At 41.5% G+C, this 15,109-nt stretch overlaps 1 protein-coding gene across 1 annotated transcript; it reads left to right on the top strand.

The window, feature by feature from the left end:
- Nucleotides 1-8,171: 8,171 nt before the first annotated feature.
- espnlb (espin like b) lies at nucleotides 8,172-11,328 on the top strand. The gene is made up of 2 exons (XM_033636181.2): nucleotides 8,172-8,408; nucleotides 9,638-11,328. The coding sequence occupies exons 1-2, from the start codon at nucleotides 8,355-8,357 to the stop codon at nucleotides 11,246-11,248; spliced, it is 1,665 nt and encodes a 554-aa protein (XP_033492072.2). The 5' UTR covers nucleotides 8,172-8,354; the 3' UTR covers nucleotides 11,249-11,328.
- The last annotated feature ends 3,781 nt before the right edge of the window (nucleotides 11,329-15,109 follow it).

Genomic DNA, 15,109 nt, shown 5'->3' with positions numbered 1-15,109 from the left:
CTGTCAATTTTCCCTCCAATATAGATCTGCCCAGGTGTGCTGCATTACTTAACGAGGTGCATTGCACCTGGCATGGAGGAGGTGCTTCAGAGCTCCTGTGCCAGCAGCAGAGGACAGATGCCTCTGTGTTTCTGTGTGCTGTAGACTGTTGCCACTGAAAACTACTCCTCGTCGCGATTCAGTCTGTTTTTTCAAGCGTCCCAGTGCAATAGCATGTGATCTAGAGGGCTAACTGGAGCACTTTGTTTACAAGGCACAGGTTAAGTGAACCACACAGTGGACTTAGAGCAAACCACACTCAGACCACCTCCTGAATGGGGTCTGAGTTCTCTTGGAGTGTTTTTATATGTGCAAAAATTACAACACCTGTCTCACACGCAAAGCTCTCAGCATTGTGGGTGACCCCAGCCACCCCTCACACACTCTTCTGCCTCCTGCCATCAGGGAGGAGGTTCCAGAGTCTTTGTGCCTGCTCCACCAGACTCATGAACAGTTTTATCCGCCAAGCTGTTAGGGTGAAACGACGTTTTGATTCTCTATATGTCTGTTACATAACTGTAGAATTGACAATAAAGAATCTTGAATCTTGAAAATTGCTGAGTCACTACTCTGACTCCATTTAAAAAACTGAAAAGGACCAAAGGTGAAAACACAACACATAAGCATCTCCTCCATGCCAGGTGTAATACACCTCGTTAAGCAATGCAACACACCTGGGCAGATCTACAGTGGAGGAAAAATGGACAGCAGCACAGAACACATACAGCCATATGTTACTTCAATTTGTCTTATCAAACACACTTATTTTCATATCAGTTTGACTGCACAATATGAAGAATGGGTTGACTTCTTTCATAACAGAATTACGACAATCTAGTATTAAATCCCTTAGTCCAGTCTTTATCCATTTTGTCTTGCCTGACAATGAGAAAACATGACCGTCAATAAACAACTGGAACAATAAGATGCCATCAAATATGGTTATGTGTTCACAGTTCCTTTTTAAACTACGCAGCTCTGTTAAGTCTCACCACCAGGTATAACATGTAAAGAGAAAAAACACTCCAACAGGACCGTGTTTCTGCTGACAGAGCAACCTAATGAATGAACTTCTCATGTGTTGCATAACAGTTTGTACTTCCACTCACATGTGAATGCCTGTGTGAGACTGTTCTTCTGCGTTTGTGCAGCCTTCCATTATTGATTATGTGCTCACCATGTGCTCAGCTGCAGCAGGGCCAGTCAGACTAATCCGCTAATAACAGAGGCAGAAAAACTGGACTCGACACAAAGGCCAGACCAGGGGCTGAGTGAGGGGCATCTGCCTCCCATCAGGCACTGAGGTTACACAGCACACTATAGATGAACAGTTAGTTTGGAGGGATAACTGTAGGTCTTTTCTGTGTAATGAATGTTGAATATTTAATCATGTGTTGTGTGTCTGTTTCCATATCTCTGTCTACATGTCTATCTGCCCTCACTGTGTTTGTACTGTAGGTACACAGCTATGCAGCAAACTAAACACACTCCCAATAAAGGTTGAAGATAGCAGCTGTTTAATAGTTGTCACTGGAAACAAGTGTGAAAACAGTATTACACATCAAATTCAGTTATGCTGTTGAGAAATCAGAAAAGAACAAGATACCATAAAAACATTAATCCCAAGTCTTAAAATTCACGAAAACAGTTGCAAGGAAACTGGATTCACTGACAGATTAGTTGGTGTGTCTCTTATGCCATGAGCACCACTAGCTCGTGGTGTAAAGATCTGGTTTGTGCAAATGCATTTGTTTTAAAAGGAATTGAAGGAAAGATGCATCCTATCATACCTCGGTCAAGTGACAGAAGTTCTGACATTTTATATCGAAAAGGTCAAAGGTCAGCTTCACTATGACATTATAATGTTCTGCAGAGACACTTCTCTTGTAATTACTCAACGTGATAACTCAGGAACAGAACGGGAGACATGTCTTCAGATACTGAATTGTTGACACTAATCTTGGGTGTCCACCTTGACACTGTGCTGATTGTATAGATCTCCTATGCTGCCATGTTGAAGATGTGTATGAAGCGTACACGTTTTAGACTATGCAGCTTCTGTGCAGCAACATCCATATTTGAAGCATTGTTAATTATCATGGCTACATATGAATATCGATGGATTTGGATGTAAACTGTAGGAGCAACTTGATCTGGTTTGCAGAGGCATACAATCATGAGGTGGAAATTCTAGTTTTTAACACTATTTTTCTTTTTTAAACAGCTTTTTTCAGGATGCATAACAAATAGGAAATGTTGTTTGTGGCCAGGGCGTAAAATTAACACCCGCCAAGCGCCAATGGCGGGTAAAAAATGAGTTTGCTTGTAAAACAAAAACACATACCCGCCAGTGGCCGATGGAAAATTTTGAATTGCATGTGGGTTTTTTATGTGCTTCGACCATTTCTGCCAGCTGTGTCCAGGGACAGTTTTTGCCATGGGCAATCTGGGCGACTGCCCAGGGCGCAATCTATGTATTTGTATCTATGCAATCTATGCGCCCTCCAAGAAAACCAAAAAAACAAAAAAAAAACTCACCAGTTTTCTAGACTACCGCTCATTTCCATGTCAAGTTAGTGGAGTGGGTGCCCCATTATCACGTTTCAACCAGCAGCAGAAAGGAAAGGCGAATCCTAGAGGTTGTGGGTTAAACGGGGGTCACAGACAGGAACACGGCGGAGGCTCATAGTGCTCTTCGGCGAAAGATAATGGCTTACCGGCGACAGAGAAGTCCGACTCCAGGTCCAGTAATTTTCTCTGTCGTTGGCGTCATGACTGCCCAGTAGTACCTGGACAACCGAGCCGTGGCGGCACACAGGTATGTGGCGTGTCAGAGGAGAAACAAGTGGTTCACATTTCCACAAACCTCACCGCACTTTAGGGACTGTTCTTTACTTATGGAGGGACTGTCAGGGGAGGAGGGTGGCTGGTTGATTTTTATTTTATTTTTTTTTTTTATTTTGATCCCCCCTATGTTAATCACTTATTGATGCTGTTTTTGAAGTATGAATAAGTCAATAAGTAATTTATTCCATTGAAATATCATTGATGTATTATAGAAAAGTGATTTATCTTTTTATAAATGACAAAAGGCACATCTGCCTCATTTTTGCTGTGGTATCGTGATACTACAACTGCAGCCTTTGCCACAAGCACGCCAAAGAAACACAGAGGACAGGTTTGGATTTTCCTAAAGTTGGATTTTCATACTAAAAACGTAAGGTAATTATTTTTCATCAAATAAGGCACAATTTTTTTTATTTGGCTGGTGAAAATTATGTTTGGCCGGTAAATTTTTGGAGGTCACTAGCCACTGGCAGTCAGATGAGGTAAAATGTTAATTTTACACCCTGTTTGTGGCCATGTAAGATTGATTACTGTAATATGACAATGTGAAACAAAGCAAACTTTATGAAAACCAAAGACCACAGGAACAGTGCCAGTCTCTTGTGAGCTTGGGTCCATGGATGCAGAAGATACAGATCATTTTATACTCAACAGTCGAACGTTTTTGGCTTCATGCACCACTGAGCAACTTTCACAGGAATGAACGGGGCCCTGCCTCCATTGCTGTATCAAGTTCTCTTTATACATGTGCAGTAAAACCACATCTCGCAGTATATTTCATAAATAATATAAATATATTATAAACCTGTCTGGGAGGAAAAGGGCCGATTCAGGATCAGTTTTGAATCCTTTTAAATCCTACAATTCTCTCCATCTGTTGAATGACTGATTAAGGTTGACTTGCTTTCAACTGTCCTCTGCCTCTGTCCCTTTAATGTTTCAACAAGCAGTAGATAAAAAAATATGTGTCAGTATTTGTGTGGTCAGATCTGATATAATGCTGGATGTAACATTAGCTTAACTGCTATTGAATTGTGCCAGTAGGGATAACAGCAGATGTTCAACTGAAACCAACACTGGTGGCAGAGTAATTTGCCCAGTATGCTTAGAATAAAAAACTTTATGTTGCCCCAAAGCCAAATTTCAGTGCCACAAAAAGTCATGCTACAGGAGGCGTTGGTCAAGCTGTCATAAGTGTTGACTGTCATTGTGTGTCATAAGTGTGAACACACTGACACACATGGTCAGGCATGCACACACACTAACACACACACACATGCCCCATCAGAGTACAGTATGTTATCTCCTACATACATTCACAGAGCTATTGTTCTATACTTCTAGGTGCGGGTCACCCTATCCTGCTTCTTTAATTATGCACGCTAAGAAGGCCCCCCCCGTCTGAGGTCTGCGTCCAGGTGATGCTGTTCCTTGGTCTGACAGTTTATTGGCTGGTCCAGAGTAAAGAGGCAACACCTGCTGGATTTCCTGCCCTAACATTTACCTTTTTCCATCAGAATTATTTTTTTAAAACCTCCAAGCATTTATCCACCGTCACATTTTAGTGATTCAGCAGTCTCTGGACCATATTGTAAGTATTGCATGTATACTGTGTGCATTTAGATAGATATAATATGCCAGATCTTGTATGAAAAATTAATAGATGCAGAACTTAAGTGATTTAATATGTTGGCGTATGACAAAAAAAAAAAAAAAAGATTTTGAATTTCTGTTGAGATATTTGCAGGGTTAAACTTTATTCTTTCAAATAAAAACACATCATTATATAATTTGTTTGTTGTCTGTTGTCATGGTAGGAATTTATTTGACTTGTTGGGTCAAATAAATTCCTACCATGACAACAGACAACAAACAAATTATATAATGATGTATATAATTTGTTTGTTGTCTGTTGTCATGGTAGGAATTTATTTGACTTGTTGGGTCTTTATAAAGTTAAAGAGCATGGTCTAGACCTGCTTTATATAAAATGTGTCCTTGGGTTAACTTGTGTTATGATTTGATGTGATATAAAAAAAAATTACTTGACTTTTTAACCGGAAAAACCTGAGATCAAATTAAATCTCCTTTTCAAGAGTGTTCTGGCTTAGATAGGCAGCAACAACAATGAGTTACAGACAAACAACACCAGACAAATAACACAGTGTTTTAATTCCATGTATACTGCAAACTTTTGCCAGTAACAGGTGGAATGAAAACGTTAGAGCATTAGATGCACTAAATGCTTTCAGTCACTGGCGGACTGAAGATATTAGATGATAAACTCGACATTAAAATCTTTCATAATTACAGTAATGCATGTTGTAGAGCATATACTACTCTTCCACTAACAAGCTATCTGACTTCTCATGCTGCTTTGTGCATCTAATTGGGAGAAGCTCTGTAATTGTCCGTGTAGTATTTAGGTACTGAATGGCGTGGTGCCTGTGAGGAAGTCCTGTGAATCAGAAAGGTTACCCGACGCAGGATATCATGTCTCTCCAAACTCTAACACACTTTCTCCTGCACTCTGTGTGGGCTACGCTACCTTCACTGAGCGGGGTCCTGTTTCACCACTTGTTGTTTTTGTTCCCGGTACTACGAGCTGTGGCCTGTGTTCTTTAAATTGAGCATGTGTGGCATCAAGGGGGTCTCGGCCTCTTAGAAGATTACTTTGGAAGCGTTCATAGTGTGTGATGCTCTGTGTCGCATTTCCCTCCTGGAGGGGTCCTCCTCTGCTCACTTTGTCTGGTTGTGTCATTGTTTATTGTTGTTCTTGTTCTTGTTGTCATTTTCAGAAAGAGGAGCTCTGGCTGCCTTAGAAGTCCTGACTGTGACGGAGCAGAGCCAACATGGAGAACAGCAAGGTGACCAATCATCAGTGCAAGGACTGAAACACCTAAACTTAACTTCAGTGAAACATGTGTACTGTAGGAAAGGAGTCGTTATTAATATTAGCTTTACTTTTCCTGCTATGAATGGTCTAAATTTATGCAACATCCAAAGGGGAGACTGACAGAAATAAATGTGAACCAAAGCCTTTGAGTACGATTATCTGCTGAGTTAGATTGTACGTTGCGCTAAATCTCAAAAGAGGAAATGCTTATAAAAAACCTCTAAGTAATTTACATGAGAAATATCAGCAAAAATAAGCAGTATAAGATTAATATTGTCATTCATGATTGACCTTTCTATACTGTAAATGAGCATGAGCTTGTCTACAGTATAAAAGCTATAGCCTTGACTTGAATAAACTGACTGTATGTATCTTTTCTTTGCCTCCCTTTTTGTGTCTTTTTATCCACTACTCAAAAAAGAGCCCTTCTCCTCGAAATGATGTTCACATACAGTTAATTTGAAAAAACAAATACATTTTGAGGGAAACATGCTGAGCAAATAATGTTTTGTCACAAAAATGTTGATACTGAACATATCAGCAAAATGTTCACTAACCACTATGGCTGCGTATTGTTTAAAAAATGACGATACCAGTACCCTTAAAGTGATACCAATAGACTACTTCTTTCAATACCCCTAAAGTGAATGGACGTTATCTAACATTACATAATGGTTAAATGACAGAGTCAGGTTGTTTCAGGGTGACTTTGTTGCAACTGTTTAACAGCTGCTGTTGTGTTCGGTCTTGCAAAGCGGGTAGATGTTGAACTGACCTTTCGTCGGGAGGAAGGTGGATTCTGGAGACGGCAGCAACAGAAAGTTTACTGATCTGATCTAGTAGGGTGTTGGTAAAGTCTAGGATCAGAACCCCGGCGCAAAAAGGGCCAAAATAGAGATCCTTCCATACTACGTGGTACTGGGATATTTTGGTTGATACCTTAAATGTGTTGAGTACTGATACCCAGCCCTACAAACAACGTATTTCATTATTGTCAAAATGTTCAATGTAGAATATAGGCACCAAAACAAAAATGAATCACTGAATCTCTTAAAAGTTTCCAGAAAATAAGTAGGCATGGTATGTTTCTGCAAACTACGGACATATTACATTTGTGGATACATTATAACTTTATGTTTCCACATGCTGTGGTAATGTGTGGTCATGTTTCGGCACAAAAACCACTGGTTATGATTGGGAAAAGATTGTTTTTTGGCTCAAAATACCCAGTTTTGGAGGCACAATCCCTGCTGGAAAAGCAGCAAAGTTTCTGCTATGTCTCAGTAAAAAAGCTGCTTTTCATGGCACTATCCTGGCTGAAAATGTAGTGATGATTCTTTAAAAAAAACAACCATTTTTCATGGTACTATCCTTGATGGAAAAACAGCAGTGAGTCACTATAAAATCACCCACGTTTGGTGTCTAAAAACCTGCTGGAAACACAGCAATGACACAGCAATGTGAAATCACAAGCATCACCTCCACCACCTAATGACAAAGTCAGCTCATATTCTACTTCACTTTAAAAAGTGGTGTCATATGAAACATGCAACGTAATGTATTCGTGGTTTGCGGAAACGTACAATACAAACATTTTCTTTTGGTGACAGGACTGGCAGCAGCATATAAATAAAAGCACTTTTTAGTGTAAGTGGGAAAACAGTGTTGAACTGTCCCTTTAAACATGACTCACCCCTGCTGTGTGTGTGTGTGTGTCCCCAGCAGCCGGTGAAGGAGGTACTCCCCCTGCCTCGCCACCCTACCCCACTTCCTGTGACCTCTCCCTCTCTGACCCCCGCTGCCACTTCAAAGAAAATCACCCCGGGCTCCATGCAGCATGTACAGGTGGCGTCCTCAGGTGATTAACAGAGACACCACATGTTTGCATTTCATTATGTACAACTGAAAGTGAACTGACACTAGACACAATATTTTATACAAGACTGGTACTTTTTATTGAGAAAGAAAGAAATACTGATTCATTTTAAAACTCTATTTTTGACATCTGGCCTTTGCTTCATTTGTTTACAGTGGTGACATCATTCACTTATCTGAAGCCTCCAGAAAGGGACCTCACCCTGATGTCCCACATCAAGTCTATTAAGTCTCTGAGACAGGCCGGCCTCACTGCGGTCTTCACTGGACAAACGGTACGACCTTCAAGATAAACATAAACTCTGTATGAAGTGCTAAAGAACATTAAAGTTGGCTGATATTGTCTTCAGGATACACAGGGAATAACACTTAAACAATGTGAACTGTACATGGGTAGATGTTGTGGTGTTAAATTTGTTCTATTGGCATCACAGGGGTTAAATGCATGCTACAAAGAGCAAGCAAGAAAGAATAATATAGACCTGTGTGAGGTTTTTATGATGATATTATTTTCACAAACCCGGCTGTATCACTGACGGTCTGACTGTCTTACATGGCTGAACACTGACAGAAGCTTGAGAGTGAGGAGCTGCTGGAGGAGGTACCAATCATCGATGTGATCCTGGCTGATGTCGACTCCCTGGTGCCCACTCACGACGAAGCCGGCCGCCCCATAGCAGAGTGGAAACGGCAGGTGATGGTGCGACAGCTACAGGTCAGGCTGCAGGACGAGGAGGAACAGAGGAGACAGGTACACATGTGTACTTTTATGTGCTATGTGTGAGTCTGTGGTCATATATGTTGGCTGTATGTGTTTACATGAATACAAATCTGTGTACAAAATCATATTTAGCAGGATAAGAAGAGGAAGATATTGGTTAAGGTAGTGGTCCTCAGACTTGGGGTCCGCTCTCAAGGGGGAGAATAGAGCCTCAGAATTAAAAGAGCAAGTAGCAGGATTGGACCCTCTGTAAAAAGAAGTCTTGTAAGCTTAGAGTACTATAAGTAGGCAGATAATAACAAGCAGACCACAAGAAAACAGGCAGCAAAACTCTAATCAAATGATGAAGGAAGTGGACTGGTATAAATGGTGAGAGTCTGATGGGGGAAGTGGGAAAAGGTGAACAGAATATCTGGAGACTGCAGGGCTAATGAGGGACAGGTGAAACTAATCAGGGTGAGGCAGACAATTAAAACTGGCACAAAGGCAGGAAGTGAAGTGATCTGAAACCAGAGGAGAGGTGAGTAACAAAATAAGACAGGAAGCAATAAACACAAGAGAATGATTTATATGTGCCACGGAAAAACATAACCTCGGAGCAGGGCAGAGCATGACATCAGGGAAAAAAGGGGAGAGCGTCTAACATGGTAGACCTTAATTTTAGAAGAAATAATATGCAAATAAAAATGCTCTGTTGCTAGCAGGGCTGTCAAGACTCAAGATTTGACATGTAGTAACATAAGATGTACAGACTCCGCAAAGAAGAAAAAAAAAAACATCTGTCGAACAGCAAAAAACTCATTCAAATTTAAAGTACTATTTCTTGGCTGGAAGAACTGACTTTCTGAAGTTGCGTGATCATTGTGAGGTTGGAAATTACTTCTCCTAGACAATAAATAGTCTGGTATATAACCCCCCATAAAGCTGCAACATGTTGTTTTTGCACCTGTTTTTTATGTGTTGATCAAACGAGGTATAACTTGTTAATTAGTGATCTTTAGAGGGGCTGGAAGACAGATTTAGTCACCTTAAGACAGAGCCTGGTTAGTGTTTCCCCCTATTTACAGTCTTAGTGCTAAGCTAAGCTAAGCTAAGCTAAGATGATACTGAATGGACAGGCGTGAGAACGGTATCAATTTTCTTATTTAAATTTTGGCAAGAACGCACATAATAAAAATGTTAAATTGCTCCTTATACAAAATCATCTCAAAGGATCGTTTGTTAAAATCTCTTCTCTTCTCTCTCTGTCCCTCTAACAGGGCCTGACTAACGGCTACACTCCAGTGGATGGCTGGAAGTACTCTCAAACACACAACGCAGTCTTGGGGCCCTTTGGTGAGCTGTTAACAGAGGATGACCTGATGTACCTGCAGCAGCAGATTGAGACTGTTTCACTGCAGAAGCGCTGCCAGGCCTTTGAGCTGGAGCTGACCAGGTTGACCGAGGAACTGAGGGCCATTTTACCCGATCCAATCGTAAACATCTCCCTCAACAAAGAGGTCCTACAAAAGATGGACGCAGAGGGAAAAGTGCACCCGACTCTGCCAGTGTGGTGCAGTCGTGTGTCAGAGATTGTTCGGAGCATGTCACTGCTTGTGGCTAATCTGACCCACACTACAGAAGAAGAGGATGAGCGGAGGATAGAGGAAGGCGTGATGATGGAGGGGAATGGTTTGCATGGAGTAGGAGATAGTTTAGGAACTGATTTAGACCAGGGCCAAGAGACGGTGCCAGCACATGGTGAGACCTCTAGTGGATGTAGGATTCCTCATATAGGGATGGCGTCTGCTTTTAGCCATCGTCTGGAGACCAACAGCTACAGCAGAGCACGGAGGGAGAAGGTGGAGCGGGAGATCCAGCAGTCTGGGGTGTCAGTCAGAAACCTCAGATCCAATTTTGAGGGTCAGATTGGTGGTATTTATCCCTTTGCTGGGGTTGTGAAAGGAGGCCAAGGGTTGAACAGCCAGGTTGTGTTTGGAGCTTCAAACAACCAGCATGCTAACACAGTTCTCAGCTGTGACGTCAGCCTCTGCGATCCTCCTACGAAACTTATACCTGTGATGGAGACGACCAGCTTAAGGAAAGAGCGTATAGTGGTACTGTTCCTGAGCCACTGGAAGAAATCTGCATATGCTATATCAGTGAGAGCAGCGATGCAGAGACAGGGACAGGAAGCAGTGTCAGGGAGAGTGACGGGAGCATCACCCCAACAGAAAATCACCTCCATGTTTCAATTCTGCCAACAACGCGGTGCTGTGGACAAGATGCTAAACTCCTGGAGGGGTAAACTAGAACTCAAAGACACACCAAAGTCCTGTTTGTCCTCCTCTAACTCCTCACGGAATCCACCACAGAGAGTAACCTTCTCCCCGGAGCAGTTCCTGCCAGACGTGGATGGCGTCGCAGTGACCCACGACAGCTTGACCCTCGAACTCTTCATGCTAGGATACTTCCACATCTTAGAGCAGGAGCTGTCGCCCGAGGAGAGGAAGATGAGGCATCTACTCTGCTTCGAAGTCTTTGACCACGTTGGCAGTTTCTCCTGGGAGATGGTGAGGGACTTCCACAAGGCTGTTCTCCAGGAAATCCAGGCCGGGAGTCGACAGTGGAGCGACGGCTTCGAGGACATCAAAGTTCGCTTCTTTGGGGACTCGAGACCCTGCCGCTGTCCCTTGCCAGCATCATCATCATCACTGTTGCCAGATTCCAGACTCGTGCCCAAAGTTATAGTTCAAAGTGCTACTCCGGATGAGTGCGGCAGTGACACGGACTTCTCTTGTTTCAACAATGAGGACATTTGTAAATACATTGACCGCAGCTTTGCTTTCTGGAAGGAGAAGGAGGCAGAGCTGTTTGATTTCGAACATTAAGGTTAGATTTGACATTTTTGCACAAGCTGATGACATGTTGATATGTTTATTCTGACAGGAGATGAATAAAAGTCTATTGAGAATGCATTATTGATGCATTGTTATTGCAAATTGAATTGATAATTACAGTTATTAGCTGTTGTTTAAATCCCGCTTACTGACAAACAAAGGCCTCCAAATTATGCATCTAATCTTCCTTTATGTCTATTTTCTGGAAACACAAAATGATCCTTACCACTTTAAAAAGATTAACACAGTATAAAACAAAAATTAAAAAGTGTGTGAGAGAAACATGGATCAAGAGAGGAAAGACGTGGGCCCAACAGACTACTCATGCATAGGGCCCAGAATTTGGTGACGTCCCTGCTTGTAATACCACTTGTGCATGGAGAGGCGATAGTGAGTCACTGTAGCATCTGTCCTGCCCTCAGTCTAACATGAGAGGAGGAGAAGTGAAGTCTGATAGTTACTGTTGTTTTGAGATAACAGAAATCTCTGTCGAAATAAAGTTCAGTGGTCTTTTTATGTCGTCAGCTGCCTCCTCTGCTTTTGAAATCCACAGTCCTGGTGTGGTTGGGTCAGCAGCTTCAGGCTGGTATACAGACAAGCTAACCATTTGTCACTTGTTCAACTCTTTGATCTTAAATTGTTGTCTCAATCCAAGCACTGGTAAAGCCAAAATATGTCTAGAGTCAGACAATCAAAAGTCTGATATCCAAGATCCCAAATCTGTTGTTTCCAGGTATAGACTGTTGAAAAGCCAACGAGCACAGGAAGCACAGGCAGTGCAACTCATGACAACACAAACCGTTCTGAATAACATTTCAAATGACACTTTATATGATGAAGATGTTTTCTTTCTACTATGGTCTTGCTAAAACTGCCACATGTGAAGCTGATAAGATAGAATTTTTATGTTGATGCACTCCCAGAGTTTCAGCAGTTTGGGTGAGTTTTGCGTATTCTTGCCCTGCTGTTAGTTAGTAGTCGGCTTAGAGGTGAAATGCTTCCTCCTATTAGTATGGAGCATGTGTCCAGGTATTACACATTGCACCTTTAAGATCTCAGAGGATTTTTATAATTTGGTAACACTTCGTTGCCACTTCAAAGAACACTCCACTAAATTTAAATGTCAAAGTCAATTTGCTAATCAAGTATTGCTAAGCATGTGAAAACAGTTGTATGATGTGTTCCCTGAAGTGATCGTGGGTTGGTCTGCATACAAACTGGGGGCTTGGAGTTTATATATATATATATATATATATATATATATATATATAAAAATTATTTATATTGTTATCATTAATGCATAAATCTTTAAAGGGCCAGTGTGTAATATTTGGCATGGTTTATTGTCAATCTGAATCTGAATCTGAATATTCTACCTATTAATATGTTTATACAAGTGTATAATCGCTATAAAACAAAATTCGTTTGGTTTTCATAGCCTTATAGTTATGCTTTTATATATATATATATATATATATATAGCAAGGGCCTTGCTTTAGAGAAGTCGCTGTCTTGCGCTGCCATGTATGTAAGGCAGACCGAGTGGACAATCCAGCCAGCCAGAGAATGTGTTTCGCGTGTATAAATGAATCAACGAAGACAGCAGAAGGAAGGAAGAAGGAGGAAGAAACAGCAGAGAGTGTTAGTAGCTCCTCGATGGAGAGTAGTGAAAAGTTTTTTTAGTTATAAAGTTTGCGAATGGACCACACTTACCACGCAACAGGAGAGAATGAACCCGAACCGTCATCTGCGAGGAAAAGAAGACGCAACTTCACTCCTTGTGATGCACTCTCTGCAGCGCTTTTCCTCCTGATGATATATCTCCCCAACGATGGTAGCAGTAGCACCGAATCCCATTCTGTGCATTCAGCCTCTCTTCTCACCCGCTCAGCATCAAACACATGGAGTTCCTCATCTGTATGCTCCGGCTCAAACAGGTATGGCTCTGGGTCTGTGTCCGCTACAAGAAACTCTTCAAAATCGCGTTCAAAGTCGTCCATTGCAGCTACTATAGTCCGGAGATATTGCTAGGCTAAATAAAAAGCTGAGCTCTGTTTACCAGCTACGCTGTCAGTCAGTGTGCGGGCTGGAGATTGGTGGAGCAGAGAGGGGAGGGGGGTCCCCATTCGGTATGGTAAACGAGTATGTGTGTAAAGTTATGGAGTGTGTCTGTTACGCTAGAAGAGTCAGAGTTTGGGACGGAGTCTTTTACCCTCTGGAGTGTTACTGGAGTTTCTGGAGTGCTCAAATAAACGGGCCTTTTTCCCGAACGCTCCTCTGGTCTCCTGCTCGTGAGGGATTCATTACAATATCATAACATGGCTTAGATTTCTAAATAAACATTCACTTTGTTGCTAGATAGACCTACTCCTGAAAAACTCGTGCGCAAGGCTTTTTGTCCCTACGAGGCCACCGTCATTTACCCGACGGGAGGGGTGAGCGAGTGAGCCCTGCAATCTAGAATTTGACCACTGATGTCACTGTTTTCAACCCATTTTACACACTGGCCCTTTAAGTAGCACTGTAATTTTGCAGCTAGTTGAAGATTTAATTAATCTATTGATTGTTGGATCTATAAAATGTTAGTAATGAATGAACGCCAATTTTATATAGCCGAAGATCACATCTTCAAATTATCTGACCAACAGTCTGAAACCCAAATCTGTTTACTATCATATTACATGACAAAAAAAAGCTACATTTCAGAAACTGGAACAAGGGTCATTTTGAGATTTTCTCGTTAACATAAAAGCTAAGCAGTTATTGCAGATGTAGTACAGAATTCAGGGGGATATATTGGCAGAAGTGGAATACAATATGATAAATAAGTTTTCTTTAGTGTTTAATCACCTGAAAATGAGAATCTGAGTGTGCCATGTTGCACCACAGTAGTTTCCACAGTAGTCCAGAGCGGACAAACATGGTAAACATGGTTATAGATAGGGCCATTATCAGACTGAAGCCAACAAAGAAAGGACTCAGATGCAGGACTCAAAAAACACAAGGTGTTTTTACTGAAAAAACACAAAACGGTGCACAAATAATCAGTCCAAAAATGTTAACAAAGGTATCCAAAGGCAGAAGGCTTAAGCAGATTCAAAATGCAAAATCAGGCCTAGTCTAAAGACACTAGGGAAAATGGCTGGGACATACACTCAAATGTCTGAGAACCATTTGGCAACAGACAAAGGACAGCACAAGGACTAATACACAAGCGAGGAGAGGTAATGAAGGACAGGTGAAACCAGTCAGGGTGGGGCAGCTAATCACACAGGAGGGAAACACACAGGGGTGAGAAGTAAAGTACCTGAAACGAGAGGCAACAGTGAGTATCAAAGTTAAACAGGAAATACTGGCAAAAACTGAAAACAAGGACAACATGACCTTAATGGGGACCTCAGGGTGTAACAGCCATTCTTTTTTCCACTTCAGCCACCGTAGCTGGCGGCTCTTCAGCATTGAGTGAGTGTCAAAAAAACAATGAGTCTATTTGTTTTGGAAAAGAAAAGGCCTCTGCAGATAATTCTGCTGCCTTTAAAAACCTCCTGAAAAAAATGAACACTGAAAGGGTGCTTAGAAGTTTTAGCTGGTTGCAGTCTTCAGTCCTCACCTCTAGATGCCACTAAATTCTACACACCGCTCCTTTAAATACTTTATATAGTGTTGTGCATTTCATCATTCACAATACGTCACATTTTATAAGATGATATGTTTTACCAGAATATATTTAATTTGTGAAGTCACTACAGCTGTCAGATAAATATAGAGGAGTAAAAAATACAATATTTAGAAACTTAAACTTTAACTTAAAACACAATGACTGAAGTACCTGAGTAAATGTGCTTTGCTTTT

The sequence above is a fragment of the Epinephelus lanceolatus genome, chromosome 12, assembly GCF_041903045.1.
Source record: "Epinephelus lanceolatus isolate andai-2023 chromosome 12, ASM4190304v1, whole genome shotgun sequence".
Lineage (NCBI taxonomy): Eukaryota > Metazoa > Chordata > Actinopteri > Perciformes > Serranidae > Epinephelus > Epinephelus lanceolatus.
The sequence above is the reverse complement of the archived record's forward strand: the minus strand, read 5'-3'. Positions and strand labels throughout refer to the sequence as shown.

Excerpts from the sequence above, each read along its gene's own strand:
- espnlb (XM_033636181.2), top strand. The coding sequence starts at position 8,355 with ATGGTGCGACAGCTACAGGTCAGGCTGCAGGACGAGGAGGAACAGAGG. Across the intron at positions 8,409-9,637 it reads AGGAGGAACAGAGGAGACAG|GGCCTGACTAACGGCTACAC; the intron begins GTACACATGTGT and ends TCCCTCTAACAG.